The sequence below is a fragment of the Dipodomys merriami genome, unplaced genomic scaffold (genome assembly GCF_024711535.1).
Source record: "Dipodomys merriami isolate MVZ:Mamm:240054 unplaced genomic scaffold, mDipMer1.0.p SCAF_154, whole genome shotgun sequence".
Lineage (NCBI taxonomy): Eukaryota > Metazoa > Chordata > Mammalia > Rodentia > Heteromyidae > Dipodomys > Dipodomys merriami.
In genome coordinates this window covers 2504223-2525268 of record NW_027202871.1, presented here as the reverse complement: position 1 = coordinate 2525268, position 21046 = coordinate 2504223, and the positions used below count along the sequence as shown (strand labels likewise).

The 21046-nt window shown below is 46.7% G+C and overlaps 1 protein-coding gene across 4 annotated transcripts; it reads right to left on the bottom strand.

The window, feature by feature from the left end:
• Positions 1–1357: 1357 nt before the first annotated feature.
• Positions 1358–13489, bottom strand: Ccnl1 (cyclin L1). 4 transcript variants are annotated; one of them, XM_070022882.1, is made up of 11 exons: positions 13112–13454; positions 12641–12715; positions 11990–12099; positions 6486–6606; positions 5691–5755; positions 3927–4026; positions 3717–3821; positions 3491–3632; positions 3174–3285; positions 2792–2890; positions 1358–2098 (listed from the first exon to the last, which is right to left on the bottom strand). In XM_070022882.1, the coding sequence occupies exons 1-11, from the start codon at positions 13412–13414 to the stop codon at positions 1747–1749; spliced, it is 1584 nt and encodes a 527-aa protein (XP_069878983.1). In that variant the 5' UTR covers positions 13415–13454; the 3' UTR covers positions 1358–1746. The 4 variants fall into 4 exon arrangements, with proteins under 4 accessions (XP_069878983.1, XP_069878985.1, XP_069878987.1 ...); XM_070022884.1 differs by lacking the exons at positions 12641–12715; positions 13112–13454 and adding an exon at positions 10435–10507 and having other exon boundaries at positions 11990–12079; XM_070022886.1 differs by lacking the exons at positions 1358–2098; positions 2792–2890; positions 3174–3285; positions 3491–3632; positions 3717–3821 and adding an exon at positions 5433–5446 and having other exon boundaries at positions 3934–4026; positions 13112–13489.
• Positions 13490–21046: the final 7557 nt, after the last annotated feature.

The window sequence follows — 21046 nt, the reverse complement described above, 5'->3', positions numbered from 1 at the left end:
CTGCAGGGATCCCGTGACCCCAAACAATCCTCACCTACTACTTACTCCAAGGGCAAAGCATATTCAGAGAAACTATTAAAAACCTGGCTTTTCCCATCTTTAAGCAGTTTAATTTCAAGGCAGTTTTAAGTTCCTCAGAAATATTGATTTGTAAGCAAATTGAGCAACAAAAAAACCCCACATGAACTAAATGACCACATAGCAGCCCCCGCCCCCCATAAATGGGTTACTATTTGTGTGCAGGTTAAAAAAAAGTACAAACAAGTCTTGAACTGTCTAGTCTTTCGAGTCACCTTGTTACTAATTCATGCTAGCATACTGCTGTTTTCATAATTCAAAATTACTTTTGTACCCAAATGCTGTTGGACCTCACCCAAAGCCCTGTGTGGTGAAGCAGCCCCATGGCCACTGTGGAAAACATGTTAACCAGTCTTCAGAATACTCAAATTACATCATCTTTAGCCAGGCACCACTGGCTCAAGCCTATAATCCTAGCTATACAGGAGGCTGAGATCTGAGGATCACCGAAGCCAGCCTGAGCAGGAAAGTCCATACGTAAGATTTAGCTCGAATTAACCACCAAAAAGCTGAGTTGTGGCAAGTGGTAGAGTACAAAAGATCAAGGACAGCGTCTAGGCCCTAGGTTTACAGCCCCAGGACCAACACTGCCCCTCCCTCACCCATACACACACTTAAGTGTTAGTGGGTACTATCTGATACTTTGTAACAGCAACTCATCTGGATCCATGCCTGGTAGACAAAGCTAAGTAAACAAAGTAGGCCAGAAAAAAAACCCTCTCAATTAATTCAGGCCCAACATTGAGGAAAAGCAAGCTGCTTGCCTGGGAGTCTGGGCTTGCTCCTCTCCTCCTCTTCATGGGTTTAACTGCCCATACCCAGTCAGTCTCAGAGCCACCGCTCAATCTCCCAGCTATGAAATGTCTAAGGCATGGAGATTGTGAAAAGCTCAAATGGTCAGGCCACATTTACTGTCATGTTGAGAGTGCTGGTGTGAAAACTGGTCCATGTTAGAGCTAGTACTTACCATCAGGGGTGGGTACCTGCGAAGTACTGTCTAGGAAGTCTAAGGTCTTGAGTTCAAACACAGGTCCCCTGCCCAAAAAGAACTAGTATATACTAACTTTAAAAGGATCTCTTGGTACCATTTAAGGAAATGTGAGTCAGGTTTTAAACTTCTTGTGACTGTTGGCCAGACAAGTAGCTAACAAGGCAGAAAAGAATCCCCTAACCACACCAACTCCAACTGAAAAACGGGTTTCTCAGAAAAACCAACACAGCCATTCTGCCACCTGAAAATCGTGCCTTTTAATAATAATTTAAATAAGATCTGAAGCAGTTTAGAAAAACAAGATTTGTATTTTATTTTCTTGTAAAAATCTTTACACATGCAGACAAACCAGTGTTAAGAAAGTATTCACCATCATTTAAACAAATAAACCACTTAAATAGAACAGTGTCTGCAGTTTTATCTGTATAAAAATAAGATACATTTTTACAGAATTCACGCTCCAGTTCTTATAGCAATAAACAATACACAACTATAATAAAGTACAATCGAACCTGACCATGGTTTGCAATTAGATACTGCTAGGGCATTTTAATGTGCAAAAGAATTTCAACATAGTTCTTTTCGAAAGCAAATGTCTTCCATGTTTCTAGAGACCTAGTTTGAAGCAATCGAATCCTAATCACTTGGGGTTGAGTCCGCACACCTGGCCGCAGGGGTCAGCGCCGGTGTCTGCCGTGGCCTGAGCGGCTGCTGCCATGGTGCTTGCCCTTGTGCGACCGCTCGAAGGAGCGTGACCGCTCCCGCCGCTCCCTGTGATGGCCCCGCTCGTGTCTGTGCTTCTTGGCAGCGTCGGAATGATCACGAGACTTGCTCTGGGATCGAGAACGGGACTTTTTCCTCTTGTGGCCGTGTCTGTTGGAGCTTTTTAAGTCGTCTCTGGTGTGCTTGGCCTTCAGGTGAGGGGGAGAGGCGTGGTTGTGGTGGCGCCGGGGGCTCTCGCTGTGGCTGCGGGACCGGCTGCGGGAGCGCGAGCTGTATGTCCCTGAGCGGCTCCGCCTGTTGTTGTAACTTGGGAACAAACATTCACAGTTTAACTCAGTTTCTGCAGAGGCCAATGATACCCACTGTTGCTCACTAACAGGTTCAAAGCAACGGACTACCATCAAGGACAACAGGCCAGATGTCCCCCTCCACCTCCCCACCACCCGTCATTCCTTCCTAGTGTCCTAACACAGGGAATAACCTCCTACAGCCTTTGCTCTACAGTCCCACAAACTCGAGGAAAAACCACTCCATCACAATACTCCACTTGAAAACCAACAACCGCCCCCCCCCCCCGTGCACCCCCCCACTACCACATCCAGCTTACTTCTCACTGATCTGGTGTTTAACAAGACCTAACCCTAAAAGATGGGCTTGGCTGCCGGCAAGGCCAGCATTCAGGAGGAAATCAAGACTCTGATAACAAGACAAACCAATGCGAAACAGCATGGGGGAGGGAGGAGGAGCTGGCCTGTTGTCCAAGCTTCCTGTAAGTGCAAATAGCATTACTGCAGTCCAGGCTAGCCCGGGAATAAACAAATGCAAGACCCTATTTAAAAATTAACAAACAAAAATGCTAGAGTGCCCTTGCAAAGCCCAAGGCCCTGAGATCAAACCCCAATAGCACCCCAAAAAGCCTAATCCTAGCTTAACCTTGGAAAAAACAAATCAGTAAGCTTTAAAGAGTCCCAAATAGGATTGTTGGTAGGATCTACTTACTGTCTTCGTGGCGTGTGTGATCTAGACCGGGACCTCGTCCGTGACCTGGACTGACTCACACTTCTGCTGTTCCTGCTTCTCTTGCTGTCTTTTCTTACACTGGGGAAAAACGAAACATTTCAGTGGGCTGGGAATGTGGCTCAATGGTAGAGTGCTTGCCTGGCATGCATGATGCCCTGGGTTTGATTCCTCAGTACCACATACAGAAAAAGCCAGAAGTGGCACTGGGGCTCAAGTAGTAGAGTGCTAGGCTTGAGCAAAAGCATCTCAGGGACAGCACCCGGGCCCAAGTTCAAGCCCCAGGATTGGCAAAGCACACACACATTTTAGCAACACTGTTAGATGAACACAAGATCCCTCAAAGCCACCCTTAAGCACTCACCCATTGTAAGGGCTTTTGGAAGTCTGCTGTCTGTCCTCAGGCTCCTTTTTGACCATCTTCACACTGAGGGATGCCGGGGACTTCTCTTCGGCTTTTACTTCTCTAGGTGACGCTTTAAAAGACAGGGCCGCAAATGAATTCCAACCCATCTCAGCAGGACTCCCAACCAGCATGCCTTCCTCAACCCTGCCAGCTTTGTGATGGTCAGAAAGCGGCAACATTGTTTCTGAGTAACTGTTACCAAGCTAAAACTTTTTCACAGTTTGCAGTGGCCTCCCCGCCCTCAGCTTCCCTCAGTGCCAGCGTCTAACACTTACAGGGCTTGGAGGCCGGGGAGAAGCCGCCCAGGGTGGAGAGGGCTGGGGTCCCATCTGGATTCAGTCCCTTTGCTTTCAACTTGGCTTCCTGTAAGGCTACTTTTCTCTTCTCTACTTCCTTTTCTAGCAATTCATAGTTAGGCTGTTGGAGAAAAGGGAAGTCAGTATTTCACTCTCGTAGTTGTTTACAAGACTTGGAACATCAACTTAAGTAAACAGAAGTAACCTTTTTCCTGGTGTAGAGCCGAAGTGTCTCGATGCAGATTTCTTGAATTTCCTCTTCTGTAGTGCCAAAAAGAAGAAACCAGTGGGGACGAGTGGGCAGTGGTATCTACAATGGAGAGAGAATGGGTGAATCTGTGTTAGTTCCTGTCAGAAGCCCTGAACTGATGCATTGATTCTCAACAGTCACTCAGGGGTCAGGCGCCACACTCACCTGGAGAGCTCTGGCCGCCAGGTAGATGCACGCGCATGCTATAGTCTCTGGTTGAAAGCGAACAAAAACATTGGTCCTCAGACTGTCGTTCATATAATTCCTGAAAAAGATGTCCACTGTAAGCTGTGCACACAAACAAGCCGGAGCTTACATAAAGTTGGAGACTCAATCTACTTCATTCTTTTTTCTTCTCTATATTCACAACTTCATACTCTAGTAGCATATAATTATTAACTTGTTAAAAAAAATCAGCAATAACTTTGTACAAAGGCCATTCTTGAGTTATCTTATGTAGGACGAAAGCTGTCATTTTTATTACTGTCCAAATGAAACTTACCCTTAAGACTTTCTTTTAATGTAATTTTTTAAAAGTGAACTGACTTTTCGTTAATGACATAAGCTTCATTAATGACATAAACCACTCCAACAATACTTCAAGCCATGAATTATTGACCATCTCTCCTTTATCCACAATGAAAAGCAGTGTCAACCAAGTTCTTTCAAAAATTCAAAATACTGTGACAGGGGTAAAAAGGCATTTTAAGCAAGAACCCACCAATTTACATTAAATTAAAAAATTGCTTCAAAAACCCTAGGTAGGAAAGAAAAGAACAGTGGTAAAGATAAATTAAAGCTCTAGTTTACATACCTTTTTTTCCCCCAACAAGAACAGTAAACGACTTCCATCCGAGCCCACCCTCTACAGAACTTACTACAGTTGTTTAAAAGCTTGAACTAGAATTAATGGAGTTCTTGAAAATTCTTATACCCATAAATGTTTCATTGAACACATTAAAATAGTCACACATTTCATGAAACAATGAAACTATTCTAGCGTTATTAATATTTACTGAATCCAAAAGGTATCTTGCTGGAAATGTCCAGAACATAAAATCACTTATCTTGCATATCAACAGTCTTGTGAAAGAGGTGTGGGTGAACCACACCTCCTGGCTTGACTGTAGACAGTCAATCTGTCACTCATGTACCTGAATCGCAAAGATCCAAATTAACAGTAGCAGTCAGGTAATATGAACTTCTCTTTCTAGAAATGAAGTCCTTCTAGTAACATCATTGCCTACAACAGCCCAGCATCTGTAAATCCACCCAAAATGGGGACTGCTGCCCATTTAAAGCTGAAGGCTGTAGCCTCTTTCAGTAGAATTCAACTATACACACCTAAGTAGAAATTTAGTCAAACCTCTAATTAAAACAAAAAACAATTTTAATGCATAATGGCTGGACAATATCAAAAATGAACTATTCATTTTGATAGTTACAGGTATACATTAAATACACAGGCATGTTGAATAGTTACTTCTAGAAGCAAATATACAAATCCTTTTGACACCCCGACAGAACTAGAAGATGCTGCCAGATGGATATGGACCACTTCAGTGAATCTCGGATGAGAGCTTGCACTGGATTGGCTGGAGAGCAGGGCAGCCAATCAGGCCATCCTGAGGTCATGGGCTGAAGTGCAGAGGGCAGAGCTCTATGACTTACCATCAGGGACTACCCTTTAATTAAAGAGTAGAAAAAAGAACAAAGTTAAATTGAGTTCTCCATTAAAAGTAATTAGTCAAGCCAAGAAAACAGGAAGCAGAAATAAGCATTATTTACCTTTTGGTCAAAAACAAAACAAAAAAAAACAAAAAGCCCCAAAACAAACTTATCTCATTATTTTAGAAAGAGAAAATGAAACTTACTTTATTTCTGCTTCTGTTTTCCTGACTACAAAAGAAATGTAAAAAAGCAACTTACCAGGCAGTCTGAACGAGGGTTTGGTTACGTTCGCACTCTAGGACTTGTAAATACATTACAATGATCTGAAGGAAAAGGAAAACATCCAACTTAGCTGGTGCTTCTTTCAGAGTAAGCTCGATGAATAAAACAGTAAAAAGCACTAGATACACGTTTTGAATCTGAGAACTGCAGCTAATAAAGACCAACAGGCATTGGTGAGTTGTGACTAGATTTTTTTAAATTCCATATTTTAAAGCACGTGAAGTATAGAGAAAAAAAGCCACTGATTCAATTAGTAAGAACATAGAGCCGGGCACTTTACTATGTGTGGGTACAGTGCTAGGCTAATTACACCCAATTTCTCAGCATATATTTTACATGTCCCAAAGTCAGAGATTTTATTTTTAATTTTTATTTTTATTACATAAAAAGATGCTATACAAGGGGTTACAGTTATAGAGAGGCCTTGGCTTCTGTCAAGCTTTCTGGTGTACAGGCAAATCACTCCCTCAGACAAGTGTGTCCATGTGTCCTGACAGGGCCAAGGCTTCACCCAGTGAGCTGCTACCACACCAGAGCAGCAGGTGGTGTGCCAGGTGCTCTGTGCACACATGTGGTCACTCCTCAGAGCAAGGTGGGACTCAATCACAAAGCAGAAAAGAACTTACTTCCCATGGTCCCACTGGGAAGCCCGCATTCTCACGCCTACCGGCCCCATGTCAGCATCTAAGTTCTTCCATTTTTGAAGACAAGCAAAACTCAATTTTTGGAAAAGCCCAATACTTACGAACTAGCCCAGCAGTCTTCACTCACCTTGTGGGGGTGCTTGACATGGACACAGAACCCCAGCTCCTTCAGCACCCTCCTTTCCGCCTTGATCACTTGGTTTTTGGTGTTAATGTAGTTCTGGTCAAGGACCAGAGGGCTTGGAGTCCTGGTTTGTAAGAAATAAAATCAAAACTGTTTTGCACATCCAAAAATTTTATTTGTGGCAGCTCCATTTTCCCTTCCAACCAACTATTGGCAACAGAAACCAGCTTTTCTAAACTCCTGGGAACAAGTTAAAGCATTCATCTTATGCTGTCCAAGTTATGCTAAGTATTATCTAGGCCTGAGTTCCTAACACACTAACTCAGATTTAATGCACGGGTCGGGGGAGAACACTGGAAATCTTTGTTATTTCTCATCTCAGATTCTCACAATAACTAGAGTTGACATGGCTAATGTACTATTCACAAACTTGTTAGATGCCATCCCTCCAATGACAAATACTAATGTGTATTCTGATGCATTTACAATAGTCTTAAATCACAATAATGTTATAAAATATTAACCCTTGGCTAGTTTTTTAGACAAAATAAGAACTAGTATAGCTAAATCTAATCTCCTTTGGGAGCCAATTGGCTTAAACCAATTATTCTAAGAATATGCTTCTGCTGCAAGAGTCTTAAAAATCAAAGATTCAGCTCAACCGTCAAGGAAAATAGCCTTGATCAGGTTTAAGGTTAAAAAAGACATAAAATCAAAGCCTGACTTGGTCAGCTATAGCTCTGCTCCAGTGTAACACTTGTGCTTGGCCATTGCTCAGGAAATGACGGCCTTTCGTTCAGTCTAAATCCTGCAGGCCTCAGTTATCTTCAAGTCTCCACTGTGCCAACCACACCTGCTGTCAGCAAACAGGAAGGTCACAGTTTCACATGGCTCTTGTAAAAATCCCATCATTTACAGAAAACTCACAATCTTTTATTCTGAAAACTTGATTTTGTTATGTGGCCCAACCTGGCCTCAATCCTGTTATCCTACTGCATCAGCTGGGACTGACAGGTATGGGCCACGATGACCAGTTTGTCTCATAACTTAAAACTGGTTTTAAGTGAAGTAATATTACAGAACATGTCTTTTTAAGTCTATGAAATTACCATGTCCCTCGATACATTCTTTGATCTAACCAATAAGAAGTGCATTTTAATTACATTGATTACAAGAAAATATTCTACATATACTCAATTCATTTTAAGCCAAATGACTTTTTTTTTTGGTTAGGACAGAACATGGTATATTCAGTCTGAATCCTTATCTTAATGCACACAGATTCAGAAAACCGCAATCTTAATATTTGCAGACAGTGCGTTAGAAATCAACTAGAAGTGAGCTGCGTCACCAACTGCTCTGGTGACAAGTTATCACCATACTTACTTTGTCAAAACTTAAGTGGAATGCTTACCAGACTGGTTATTCTATGCAATTTTTGTCAAGTTACATTAAGCAAAAGTTGGCAGAGCTAACAAGATAATGAAAGCATAGTTGTTACTTAAAATCTCAATTCCTGGTATAGCCACAAAAGGAGCAAATGGAGAACCAAGACCAAGGAGGGGACATGGGCTGCCTGAATAAAAGGCTATATAAAGGCTCTTTACAAAAAGAAATTAAACAATACAAATGAGAGCAGCAGCATATTCCAAAGACTTTATGTTTACAATTTTCCAAGTTTTATCTGTGCAAAGTAGCTGGAAAAATCCACTTCAGACTCAACGAGTGACTTTCCCTTCAATTAGCATTAGGAAATGAAGGCTCTACCAAAACCCCTCTATAGGAATGTAAAAAAGCTCTATCTCATTTTTCTCTACTTACATTGATCAAAATTATTTACACCATACTAAAAAGTATGCTTCAAAAGTAGCCCTTAAATAGTGATGAAACTTCCTCTAGTAATCAAACAGGGAGGCACTGGGTTCAACTGTGGCTACTGTTTAGTACCAAATCAGGCTTCATCACTAATGAATTTCAGATCATTCTGCTTCAATTATTGTCCATCCCACTCTGCCTTAATCATTGTGTAGCTTTTTTTGGCATTTACCAAAAATTGCAACTTTAAAAACAGCTTGAAGAAACTTAAGGCACATACAACTTAAAAGTGGTACAGGCTGTGCCTGACAAGCTAGACCTGAATCCATCAGCACAACAGAAAACAACATGGAAAACAGGTTGAGAAACAAAACCTATTTTGTTACTATAATTCAATTACATACTTAAAATTCCTACCCGGTTGTGGTAGAACCTGTAGTTTCTAAAGTTACTTTGTATAATAGATATGTAAACTGATACTGTTATTTTGTTCAGAAATCAAGATTCAAATAAGTTTTACAACTACCTTACAAAAATTGGTTAGCAAGAACAGAAAAATACCTCCAGAAATGAGTAACAAATAGATTCCAGAGAAAGACTTTAGCAAGAACTTTACAAAGTATTAATTAGTACAACAAAGTATCAATCAAAGTACATTATATGGCAATACAATGAATGAAGGCTTGCTCCCATTTTCTCCCCAACGGAGAATTTGTCAATACAAGGAAATTTTTAATCTCTGGAGAAATTTAACAATATTTACCTGCCAAACCCTCCTCCTCAGCTTAAGGCTGAAGGAGGTGAGGAACTGATTGAACTCAGGGATTTGTACTCCACTGCTTAAACTCACAACCCCTGGAGATTTCTGGTTTCTAACCCTTGATTTTGCTAATTCATGTGAGAACAATCTCCAACTTTTAAGAAATCTTGGTCATTGTTGAAGTTCCTGGTAACTTTTAGCAAGATTGAAATATAGCAAAACAAACAAAAATCAGAAATAAAGAGTTCCAAACATGGTTAGTTTTGCTTGTGTATTTTAAAGACAGACTTTGGAGCAATTATTTCAAGAAACCACACTTAAACAAGATGGGCCCCAGGCTGCTACTCACTTTGCTGCTCAAGTAGGGCCTTCCCCTAGAGGGACCAAGTGATCGCAAGACCCTCTGCAGTCACAAAAATAATTACAGGTAGTTGCTGGAGCAGTAACCACGTAACGTTTATAGTTTACATGTTGAAATACAACATTGTCATCAGTGAGAATGATTGGAAGTCTTTGAAAATTGATCTTTTAGACAATTTTCATGAATATGGCTCCTTTAAAACAAACGAAACCCTTTAATTTGCTACAAGTGCACTAAAATATATAGCTAATTAATATCACTAATTATATGTAAACTAATCAAAGGAACATGTTTATTTCCCTTTAAGGCCATGTGCCCTTTAAAAAGAGTCACCAAACTACCCAAAAACTGATGGGGGAAGCCAGGTGCCAGTGGTTCACACTTGTAATCCAAGCTACTCAGGAGGCTGAGATATAAGGATGGTGGTTTGAAACTGGCCTGGAATGGCAAGTCTGCGAGACTTATCTCCAATTAACCAGCAAAAAGCTTTAAGTGGAGATGTGACTCAAGGAACAAAGCATCAGTCTTTGGGAAAAGCTAAGCAAGAGGAGAACGCTAGGCCCCAAACAACAAAAACATGAAGGGGGAAGAGGCCGTAGTAAGCCAGGTAAAACGATCAGGCACCGGCACTTTTCTTTAAAACCTCCAGGTGACTTCAGTGTGGAGCCAAGACTGGAAATGATGGTCTAAATAAAGCCTTTAGTCTTAAGTCCATGTAATGCTCAAGGTCACACAATTACAGTTATGCACAAACTAGACTAAAAAACAGCATCAAGACAAACTGGCAATGCTTCACCTAACTAAATTTTCATTTTGACAATACTTCTAGTGACAACCTGTAACAAAAAGCATGAAGCTATTGTTGTAATAACTTGGACAGCAAAGACAAAAGCTTTTAACAAGAAACAGGAGTTTTTCTAAATGGTTCACCAGTGGCCAACCTGTTAGTCCCCGATTCCAGTGACCTATTCTCAGAGCACTGGCTTCTCCTTGGGGATTTTCGATACTTCACTCACTGTTGCCATGACGACAGCTTCATCTCTATGTACCACTCCACATCACCCAGGCTTTGGTAAATGTAGCTGGTCGCTGTATAGTCGGTTGCAAGGGAAAAAAGAGTTGAAGTTAATAACATATACAAGCTACGTGTCTGAGTAAACTTGTAATATGCATAGAAACACTTATATCCTGTTTTTGTTTTAAAAAAGAGCTTCCATGCAATTAACTCCTTTAAAAAATTTCATGCTATCATCAGACTAAGATTGAAACAAAGTTATTTTCTCAGAAATAATGACCAAAAAATGGGATTACATCCAAGTCAGTAAGATGGGATTATTTTAGATTCCAAGATGTTTTAGTTACAATCCTATTCTGACATCAAAGAAGGAAACCAGCCTGTCAGGAAAACTCCAAAAAAAAAAAAAAAAAAAAGACAACCATGGGATTACATAGCAGCTGGCTCAATGACTCAAATACTACCAGAAAACCTCCTTCAAACAAACACCATCCTCAAGAGCCTATTATGAAAAACACCTTGAAGACATCTTAAAGTACAAATTTAAGCTCAGACCATCTAAGTACCAGTTTGAAGACTTCCCATTTCTAAGGATTCCTTACAACAAAGACTAAAGGCAGTTTAAACTAAGTTACTCTATTCCTCAACACAGGGACAGAAAATGCTTTCAGCAGCATCTGTGGCCATGTCCCAGGCGGGGCACTCATCTGAAAATGCCTTTAGCATCTGCCTGGCTGGGTAACTCCATCACTGCCACACAGCTTTTGGCAGGAGGACTGGGAACTCACCGCCCCTTGCTGGAAGGCCCCCCAGATCTCATCTACACCAGCACTCCTGCACTTGGGCAGCAAGCACTATAGATAAAGTCATTGTAAATACAGAAAGGGGGTGGCCCAGCTATGGTTATTACACCACCTCAAAGTGGACTCTATATATATAAGTGGGCCATATCCAAATGTAACCCAATCTTGAGTTTTAACCCACTTTGACTGCATCTGACCCAAACAAAATACCTGTTTAATCCCTTTTGACTTCAAACTTTATCATCCTTTCAGTCCTTCAGATGCGTTAGAGTGTAGGTAGTTCAGTGAAGTTCTAACAAGAGCCAACCTCAATCGACACAGCATTTGGGCTTACAGAAGACAACCTATGCAGAACCTTGCCACAATATTAACTTGAGCTACAGTGCTTGAACAGCCAGCCTTCAGTCTTCCAAAGAGGAGAGGGAAAAAATAACTTACAGAATACACTCACACTTGAGCCCAACGTATTCCCTTTCTTTCTTGTTTTATCTTAAGCCAATGGACTGGCTTCACAGCACTGCTAGGATTGTCCACAAACGCAACTGCCTCTACAAACTTCAGATAGCTGGTTAATTGGGTGTTTGGGTGGTTTTTTTTTTTCCAAATTAAACATCGGTACTCCTATGTGAATTTCAACACCTAGAGTCAGTTTGCTTTGCTTCTGAACTGACTTGAGAGAAAAGATGTTTTGATGATGGTGCAGTTAGTTAGCAGTAGCAACAGGGTTATTAATGTCAGTCACGCCAATCTTACCTTTTTCCTCTTAACTGGCGGAGGTGGTGGAATACATTGATCACATCTCTTATCCTTCTGGGGGCTTCTTCGATTTTTGATGCAAGGTTAATACAGGCCATGGCAACAATCTGTGGAAATAAAAATGACTGTTTTAAACTCCCATGTTACAAAGTAAATGGGAGGAAAGGAAACTATTTTTTCCTCCAAACCCCAGAACTTATCCAAAAGCTTTAGAACTCGGTGGGACCATCTTTGGCGAACTAGAACTACGCGTTTAGGGACCGGGTGGAGTGCCAGCTTTCGGTACTACAGCTTAGGCGCCGTTAGCTTTTTTATGCTCGACACCAGAGGTCCACCACTTGAGCTACAGCGCCACTCTGCACTTCTGCCGAGTGGCTCCTTGACGATCAGAGCCTCACGGACTTTCCTGCCAGGGCTGGCTTCGAACCGCGGCCTTCAGACCTCAGCCTCCAGAAAGCCACTCTATCACTCAACTCCCACGTCCCCCCCCCCAGAGGGTCGCGCGCTGCCCGCGCCCCTCGGCCACGTGGGCTCGGGGTCCGTCTTCCGGCTCGGCCCCGGTGGCCCGTCCCGCGAGGGCGGCACAAAGCCGCCGCCGCCGCGCCCGGTGCGAGGTCGCGGCGCCCCGCGCCCCGCCCGCCCGCTCACCTCGAAGCTGTGCTTGACGAAGGACTTGGAATAGAAGAAGCGGTGGAACAGCACCTGCCCCGTCGCCATCGCCACCTGCAGACAAGGGAGACCGGAAGCGGGGTCAGGCGGGCCCGCCGCGCCGCCGCCATTTTGTGCGCCCGCCGCCGCTCGCTCGCTCGCTCGCTCCCCGCCCGCCCGCCGCGGGCCTCCCGCCCACCGGACCGAGCCCGGACACTCGATCGTCCCCGGCCGGTCACTTTCCCCCTCCCCCGGTCCCGGCCGAGCCGAGGGACCCGGTCGCCCTCTCCCCTCCCTCCCCCGGTCCCGGCCGAGCCGAGGGGCCCGGTCGCCCCCCTCCCCCGGTCCGGGCCGAGGGACCCGGTCGCCCCCTCCCCTCCCTCCCCCGGTCCCGGCCGAGCCGAGGGCCCCGGTCGCCGCCCCTCCCCCGGGGCCGGCGGGCCCGAGCCCAGCCCGGGCCGGAGCACCGACCTGCGGCAGCCGGAGGAGGATGCCCGCGGCCTGGATGAGCTCGCAGCCCAGGATGCGCAGGTCCGTCTCGCTGGGCAGGTCCAGCCCGTCCTGCATGGACGGGGTGGGCGACAGCCGCTCCTCCGGGATCAGCGAGTGGTCGATGGTGAGCGACACCTCCGAGTAGAGGCGGTCGCCGATGAGAATCCCTCCCGTCGTCGTCGTCGTGGTCGCCGTGCCCGAGCTGGAGCCGCCCGCGCTCGGCGCGGCCGACGAGGCGGCGGCGGCGGCGGCGGTGGAGGTCGGGTGAGGCCCGGACGCCATAGTCTCCGCGAGCTGCACGCACGCCCGACGCAGCCGGAACCCGAAACCAGACTAACCAGCGGCCCCGGCGCGGCGGAGAGCCCCGTGACGGCCCGCCGCCTCACGCCGCGTGCGCCTCCGCCGTGACGTCACCACGCCGGGTGGCGAGCCCTGGCCCCGCCCCGCGCGCCCGGCCCCGCCCTGCCCCGTGTGGTCGCGAGGTTCGTGTCTGCGCGTGCGCGTGGAGACGAGCCCGGCTCGGCCGGACCGCGGCTTCTTCGCCTCCTGCCGCAGTCCTTTGCGGCTGCCTGGCCTCCCCAGCTCGCAGGGGGCGTCCGCGCCGTCTGCAGTCCCGCTGGCTTGTGGCTCCGGCGCCCCGCGGGGGACCGAACCAGAGGCCTTGACCTGGTCCTCGGAAAGTAGGAACGGGGGGGCGTGTCCATCCAAGGAGCGGGGCGACTGCCCGGGTGTCCCCGTGACCCCTGTCCTGATCTGCACCGTGACCTCGGGGCTCCCGCCCGGGGCCTCCCCGTTACCCTTGCCCTGATCTGCACCGTGACCTCAGGGCCCCCCGCCCCGGGTCTCCCGTGACCCCTGTCCTGATCTGCACCGTGACCTCAGGGCCCCCCGCCCCGGGTCTACCATGACCCCTGTCCTGATCTGCACCGTGACCTCGGGGGGCCCCCCGCCCCGCCCGGGGCCTTCCCGGGGTGCCGCGCAGCCCTTCCGGCCGTCTGGAACATTCCCGGCAGTGAAGGCGGCCGGGCGGGCCGGGCTCTGCGGGCCCCAGGGACGGCGTCCCGCGCGGCGATCGCGCCAGCTTCCCAGAGCCCGCACGGTGCGCGGGGGGAAGCGGCGAGCTACCGGCCCCCCTGGTCTACGCAGCGCGCGGTGGCTGGATTCCACCCGCCCAAGACGGGGACCGCGTCGCAGCCCGCCCCGCGGTGCTTCCGCCGGGGTCCCTGCGGGACGGTCAGCCGCCCGTGGACCTCCGGGCTCGGCTTAGGCCCTGTCCCGGTCCTGGACGAGCATTAGCGCAGACGAGCCACAGAGCAGTCTGGGCAGCGGTGCTGACCAGAAGCAAGCCGAAGGCCGGCGGGAGCCGGATGCACACCCCCCCTCCCGCTCACCCCCCTCCCCGTTTGCTATCGGGCAGGTAGAAACCGCCCCTGGGAGACGTTCACCCTTTTTTTTTTTCTGGACACCTGGCATGTTTTAATAACTCTGGTTACACCACCTTGTCGATCGGGCAGAGAGAGCAAGTCTGCTCGGTTTAACGCAGGTCGTTATGACGTAGACGTATGGCCGCCCTTTAAACAGGAGGCGAAAACCCCCAAGTACCTGTCTTCTAGCCGGGCGCTGGTGGCTCATGCCTGTCATCCCCGCTACTCAAGAGGCTGAGATCTGAGGATCCCGGTTCAAAGCCAGCCCCGGGCAGGAAAGTCCGTAAGACTCTAATCTCTGGTGAACCTCCAGAAAAACAGGAGTGGTGCTGTGGCTCAAAATGGTAGTGTGGTAGCCTTAGCCAAAAACAGCTCTGGATAGTTCCCTGGCCCTGAGTTCAAGCCCCAAGACTGACCGCCCTCCCTCCCCAAAAGTCAGGTATTTTGGCTCAGTTTCCACACACAACCTTCCTCCCTCCCTCAGGTTAAGCTGGCCTCAAACTTGAAATCTCCTGCCTCCGTCCTAGGTGTGCACTACCTGCCGAGTTTTTAATAACAATCCTAAATGGAAACTTTCTGTATTTAGCCAGTCACCACCCTCTCCAGCAAGCTAACTTGGGAGTTTGTGATAATTCATTTTATAGTCTGGGGTGTGGCTCAAGGGGTAGAGTACCTTCCTGAAGCAGAGTGCCAGCCTCTAAACCACACACACACACACACACACACACACACACACACACACACACAGTATTTTTCCTTTATTATTGTTGTTGTTGTATCTGTGGATCCTGGGGATTGAACTCACCGGGGCTTGGGAACCGCCCCAGGGCTTTTACTACATGAGCCACGGCTCCTCTGGCAGCCTTTCTTTTGGTGATGAATCGGAGATTCATTAGTGATTCCTTGGAGAGACTGAGGGACTTTGCCTGCCTTGCTGGCTTCAAACTGTGCTCCTTAGATCTCCGCCTCGGGAGGATTGCCAGGCACCAGCCGCCGGCTCCAGGCTGTATTTTTACTTTGATTCAAGACCAGGTTCGATTTGTCTCGAGAAAACTTCAAAGGAGGAAAGACTGTCTGGCTCGGGGCTTCTTCCGGCCAGTGCCTCTTGACCAATTATTGGTCGGAGGGTGGAGCAGAGGCGGGGCCAACTGCTCCCCTGACCGCCAGCCACCGGGGAGGAAGAGGCGGGCTCCCGGGAATGAAGATCCGCCCTTCCGGATGTCCCGCCCCCGGCAGCGCCGAGGCTCGTGCCCAGCCTCGGATTAACGTACTGGAGAGTTCAACGCCCTGGTGGTCCAGTTATGATCTCCCGGTAGTGCGAGGGGCGAGGCCTGCAGAGGACGGCGAATTCATTACCAACGCAGCCCCTGGGGCGGTTCCTTCCCCCCAGCACGCACAGTCACCGTCGGGGTCTCTGACCCCAGCCGAGGGTCCCGCCGTCTGCTTCAGTACCACCACCATCACACACACAATCACACACACCATCATATACCATCACACACCATCACACACACACCATCACACACACACCACACACACGCCATCTCACACACACACGCCATCTCACACACACACACCATCACACACACACCACACACACGCCATCACACACACACATCCCGGGCACTGTCAGAACTTGGTACACGGAGCCCACACCCACCTTGCCTCCTGAGCACGTGGCTGTCTTCAGGCTCCCCCCTTTGCCCCCTCCCCCCCAGCTCCAACACACGTGGAAGCCAGGGCCCAAGCTTTTCCTTTTGTCCAGAACTGGGGCTGGAGCCCCGGGACCATGCCTCCAGGCCCCGCCTCCAGGCCCCAACTGCAGATCAGTACGTGCTCTGTGTGGAGTGCTCAAACTGTAGTGTTGGTTTAAACGTTCATCTCATTTTTACAAAAGAAAAATCATGACCAAAGCCCTGGGTGGTGGCTCACACCTTTAATCCTAGCAGTTCAGGCTGAGATCTGAAGACCAGGGTTTAAAGCCAGTGCTGAAAGGAAGGTCCCAGAGATGCTTATCTCCAAATAGCCACCAGAAAACTGGAAGTGGTACTGTGGCTCAGGGTGGTAGAGCGCTAGCCTTCAGCACAAAGAGTTTAGAGACAGTGCCCAGGCCCTGAGTTCAAGCCCCATGACTGACAAAAACAAAAACAAACTACGACTAATGCAGAGGATATACAAGGTAGTAAGGCTAACACCCTGTTCTACATGATTAACTTCAGGATTAAAACACAAAGCCCCGTCACTTTCAGGTTCAAATTCCAGATAATTCAAGTTTGGAAAACTTACATTTTTCTAAATCATTTTGAGGGAGTTATTTTCTCACGTTACTATTTATTGTGAAAATACTGTACAGAGGGGTTACAATTACATGGGCAAGGTAATGAGTACATTTCTTATCAAGCATTGTTGCCTCCTCCTTTGTTTCCCCTCATGTTACTATTTCTTTTTAAAAAAAAAGCAACATTAAACTATAGAAAGACATAATCAGAAATATCGATGACTCAGAGTAAGGGAGAGAAAGCATCAAAGAGGAAAGCAATCAGCCAAGCAAGTGAGGCTGTTGAGTTCCTTGTCAATTAAAAAAAAAAAAAATGGAATGACAGCCTGGCACCAGTAGCTCATGGCTGTAATCCAAGCTACCCTGGAGGCTAAGATATGAGGATCATGGTTCAAATATAGCCTGGTTGTAAAAGTCAAAAAGAAAACAAAGTAGAGCAGTGGCTCAAGTGGTAGAGAGCAGCCTTGAGCCAAAAAGCTAAGGGTCACAGCACAAGGGCCTTGAGCGCGAGCCCTAGTACCTACACATAAAAGACATATGAGGGCTGGGAAGGTGGCTCAGTGGTAGAGTGCTTGCCTTGCATGCATGAGGCCCTGGGTTCAATTCCTCAGCACCACATAAGCAGAAAAAGCTGGAAGTGGCGCGGTGGCTCAAGTGGTAGAGCACTAGCCTTGAGCTGAAGAGCTGAGGGACAGTGCCCAGGCCCAGAGTTCAAGCCCCACCACCAGCAAAACAAAAAACAAAACAAAAAAAGACATATGAGATATACATCATCCATATAATAAATGTAATATATATACATATATCAATGTGTGTTGCATTTTTTAAAGCAAAGATCCTGGTAGTATTAGCCCCCAGTTCATACATGGGTAAAAGGAAATCCAGTGATAAGTAACTCTATTTTTACTGTTTGAAGATAGCAGGCTTCAGATAACTGGAGAGAGCAAGGCCTTTTCCAGGCCTCTGAAGTGTCATATCCCTGATAATTCAATCCTCCTTATCCTGGGAGACCTCTGCCTCTCCTGGAAGTGTGCTTCTCATTATTATTTAAACTCAGGGTTTTATATCTGCAGTCAAAATTGGCATGCTTCCATTTCATTCCTTTAGTCATCAGTAATTCACCATTAGACCGCAGGAATCTAATAGCCATGCCGCAGAAATGTAGCCAAATAAAATGTCTCTACCTAGAGGAAGTGAGCTCCCCATGGAGGAAGAGGTTCCCACACAGGCAGTGTTAGGATGACTAAAGCAGGGAAAATTCATCATCGTGATGGGTGATGCCAGGGAGAAGGTGGAGCCTGACCTTGCCAGTCAGAGTTCTCTGAGCACAGGAACAAGCTTAGGGTCTCTGCCTGTGAACAATCCATGAAGCTAAATGAGGTTTTGTTTTGTCCTGTGGCCATTCTGTGGCCACACAGATCCTGGTCACATCAGCAATCAGCCCTGCAAGTGTCTGATTTCACCCTTGGGTGTGTACTGCTCAGTAAATCACTGGCCAGGGGTTCCACTGCTGTCTCTGCTAAGAATTGGTCCCGCCATTGCTTGCTATCTTCAAGACGAAGTCAGACTGAGCCATTTGCAGGTTTAAAATTCTTGGACTCTAGGAAGTGGAGCTGTGGCTCACCTGCTAGAGTCCCAGCCTTTGGTGAAAAAGCCAGCTGACAGGGCAAGGTCCTGAATTCAAGCCCCATTACAAGCATGTACATGAAAACTTTTGGCTCTAGTCATCCAGGCATATCTTGAAGTCTGTTTTTCTCAGTATTATGTTTGGTTTTCCTTTTTTTTTTTTTTTTAAAGGTCTTGTGTTGTCCAGGCTGACCTTGGGCTCATTGTCCTCATTCATATCTCCACTTCTCCAGGGCTGAGATTATAGACATGCCCTGCTTTACCATTTTATCTTGGGTTGTATTTGTTCTCACTCCCTCTTGTGCAGGCTTGAACTCAAAGGCTCTTATGTGCTCTTAAGTGCAAACCACCATTTAGATACATCATCAGACCCTTATTTCTAATTTGTTCTTGATCACTCATCAGTCCTTCAAGGAGGGATTTATTGTTGAATCTGCCTCTTCTCATAGTACTGTGTCTGTGTTATTTCACATGTGAACCATTAGAGAGACCACCTAAATGATCTTGCCTCCAGCCCGGGACTGAATACACACACACACACACACACACACACACACACACAACACACACACACACACACACACACACACACACACACACACACACACACGGGCCAGGGCATGCAGGGTGTGGTCCTCAGCTTGGCCCTGCTTGCGGGGAGAGGGGTTGTAAGAGGCAGAGCAACACAGGAGGTCTTTAGGTATGGAGGTTGCTTTCAAAGAGTCTTTTTCTTCTGTTTCCTGACTGTGGTGCAAGCTGGGGCTTGGTTGCATTCATTTTTACAATGCTTTCTTGTTTTTGGAAGTCCTGGGATTTGAACGCAGGGTTCACACTTGCTAGGCAAACATTTGACCACTGCCTACACCTCCAGCTCTTTTTAGTATTGGTTACTTTCAAAATGGGTCCCCATTTTTATGCCAGGCCAGCCTGGGCTCTGGCCCCATTACTTTTGTTCCCTGTGTCTCTGGCATAACATGAGCTACTGCGTCCAGCCATAAGTTGAGGTGGAGTCTTTCGAACTTCTTTTTGACCAGGATAGCCTCAAGCCTTCATTCCCCGATCTCTGCCTCCCAAGTAGCTAAGGATACAGGTTTGAGGCACTGCACTCAGTTGATTCGTTCATTCTTTGTGCTGTTTAACGTTAATAGCCTGGAGTATGGTCAGTTCATGAGTAAGGAAACAGCCTGTGGATATGAACACATGAAGGGATTCCGGCTTCCACCTAGGGGCAACTGGCTTTGGACCTCTGGCCTCTGTAAGAATGAAATATGTGTTGCTGTATGCCACAGACTTTGTGGGTATGTGTCACACAGCCCTAAGATGGAAGTGAGATGAGGGTTGTGCACACCAGCAAGTTCACTCATACCTCTGAGGCCATGGCACTGTGGGATAAGGGGACTGCAAAAGCTTTATAGGACAGGAAAATCCAAAGTCTTCTTTATTCTGAGTGGGATAACCTGTGGGAAAAAACTGGCACATCCACATTAATCAGGGTAGTTCAGATAGATTGACAGCTGGCCTATATGTAGGACAAAGGAAGTGGAACCACCTACTTCCTGTGCTTCTGTTTTCATCTAGGGTTAAGATTGTTTCTAGAAGGCACTGTCACTTCCAAGTGCCCACTGGAAATCACTTTTTTAAACCTTCAGAAGTTTAAGGAACAATTAAAGTACATGTAAGAAATTGCTGGGCTCTGGTGGCTCACACCAGAGGTGTGATCTACCACCTACTCCAGAGGTGAGATCTGAGAATCACAGTTCAAATCCAACCCAGGCAAGAAAGTCCATGAGACTCTTATCTAATACTACAGGAAAAACTGTTGGGAGCCAAAAGTTAAGTCTCTCAACATAATAGGCTTAACTATCTCACTGGAACTTCTTGAGGCTGAGTTTACAGAATCCCACCTTTTCACCAAGCTCTAAGTAAACACCCTGCAGCTACTAACGACCACCTTTTCACCACGCCCTAAGTCCAAGCATATAAATACCCTTGTGTGAAAAATAAAAATTGGCAGCTTGATCAGAATCCTTGTCTTGCTGTCCTTCTTTGTGTCTCTTGTCCCTTCATTCCTTCTTGCTTAGGTTCACTGCCCTCGTTGAAGTTCTGCGTGTCGGGACAAAAAACAAAAAACAAAACAAAACCTTCCAGAACTGGAGCTGAGGGAAGCTGAGGGACAGTACCCAGGCCCAGAGTTCAAGCCCCAGGACAAGCACACACACGTATGTGCACGCGCACACACACATACACACACACACACACACAATCTACCAAAAGATTGTTTTCAAGTAAACTCTCTACAGATTAATGCATTGATTTTCCAGTCCTTGGAAATGCAAATTCTCCACCAGCCCCTGCTCAGCTTTAGTGGAAATAGTTTGTACCTGATTTTCTATCCATCTGAAGTATTTATTTAATTTAATAGGGCTGGAACTCAGTACCTGAGCATGGTCTTTTAGCTTTTTATTTTACTTTACTCAAAACTGGTGCTCTACTACTTGAGCCACAGCTTTACTTCCAGTTTTTTGTTGGTTAATTGGAGATAAGAGTCTCGTGGATTTTTCTGCCCAGGCTGGCTTTGAATTAGGA

Excerpts from the sequence above, each read along its gene's own strand:
- Ccnl1 (XM_070022882.1), bottom strand. The coding sequence starts at position 13,414 with ATGGCGTCCGGGCCTCACCCGACCTCCACCGCCGCCGCCGCCGCCGCC. Across the intron at positions 12,716-13,111 it reads TCCTCCTCCGGCTGCCGCAG|GTGGCGATGGCGACGGGGCA; the intron begins GTCGGTGCTCCG and ends CCTTGTCTGCAG. Across the intron at positions 3,286-3,490 it reads CTCCCCGGCCTCCAAGCCCT|CGTCACCTAGAGAAGTAAAA; the intron begins GTAAGTGTTAGA and ends TGTCTTTTAAAG.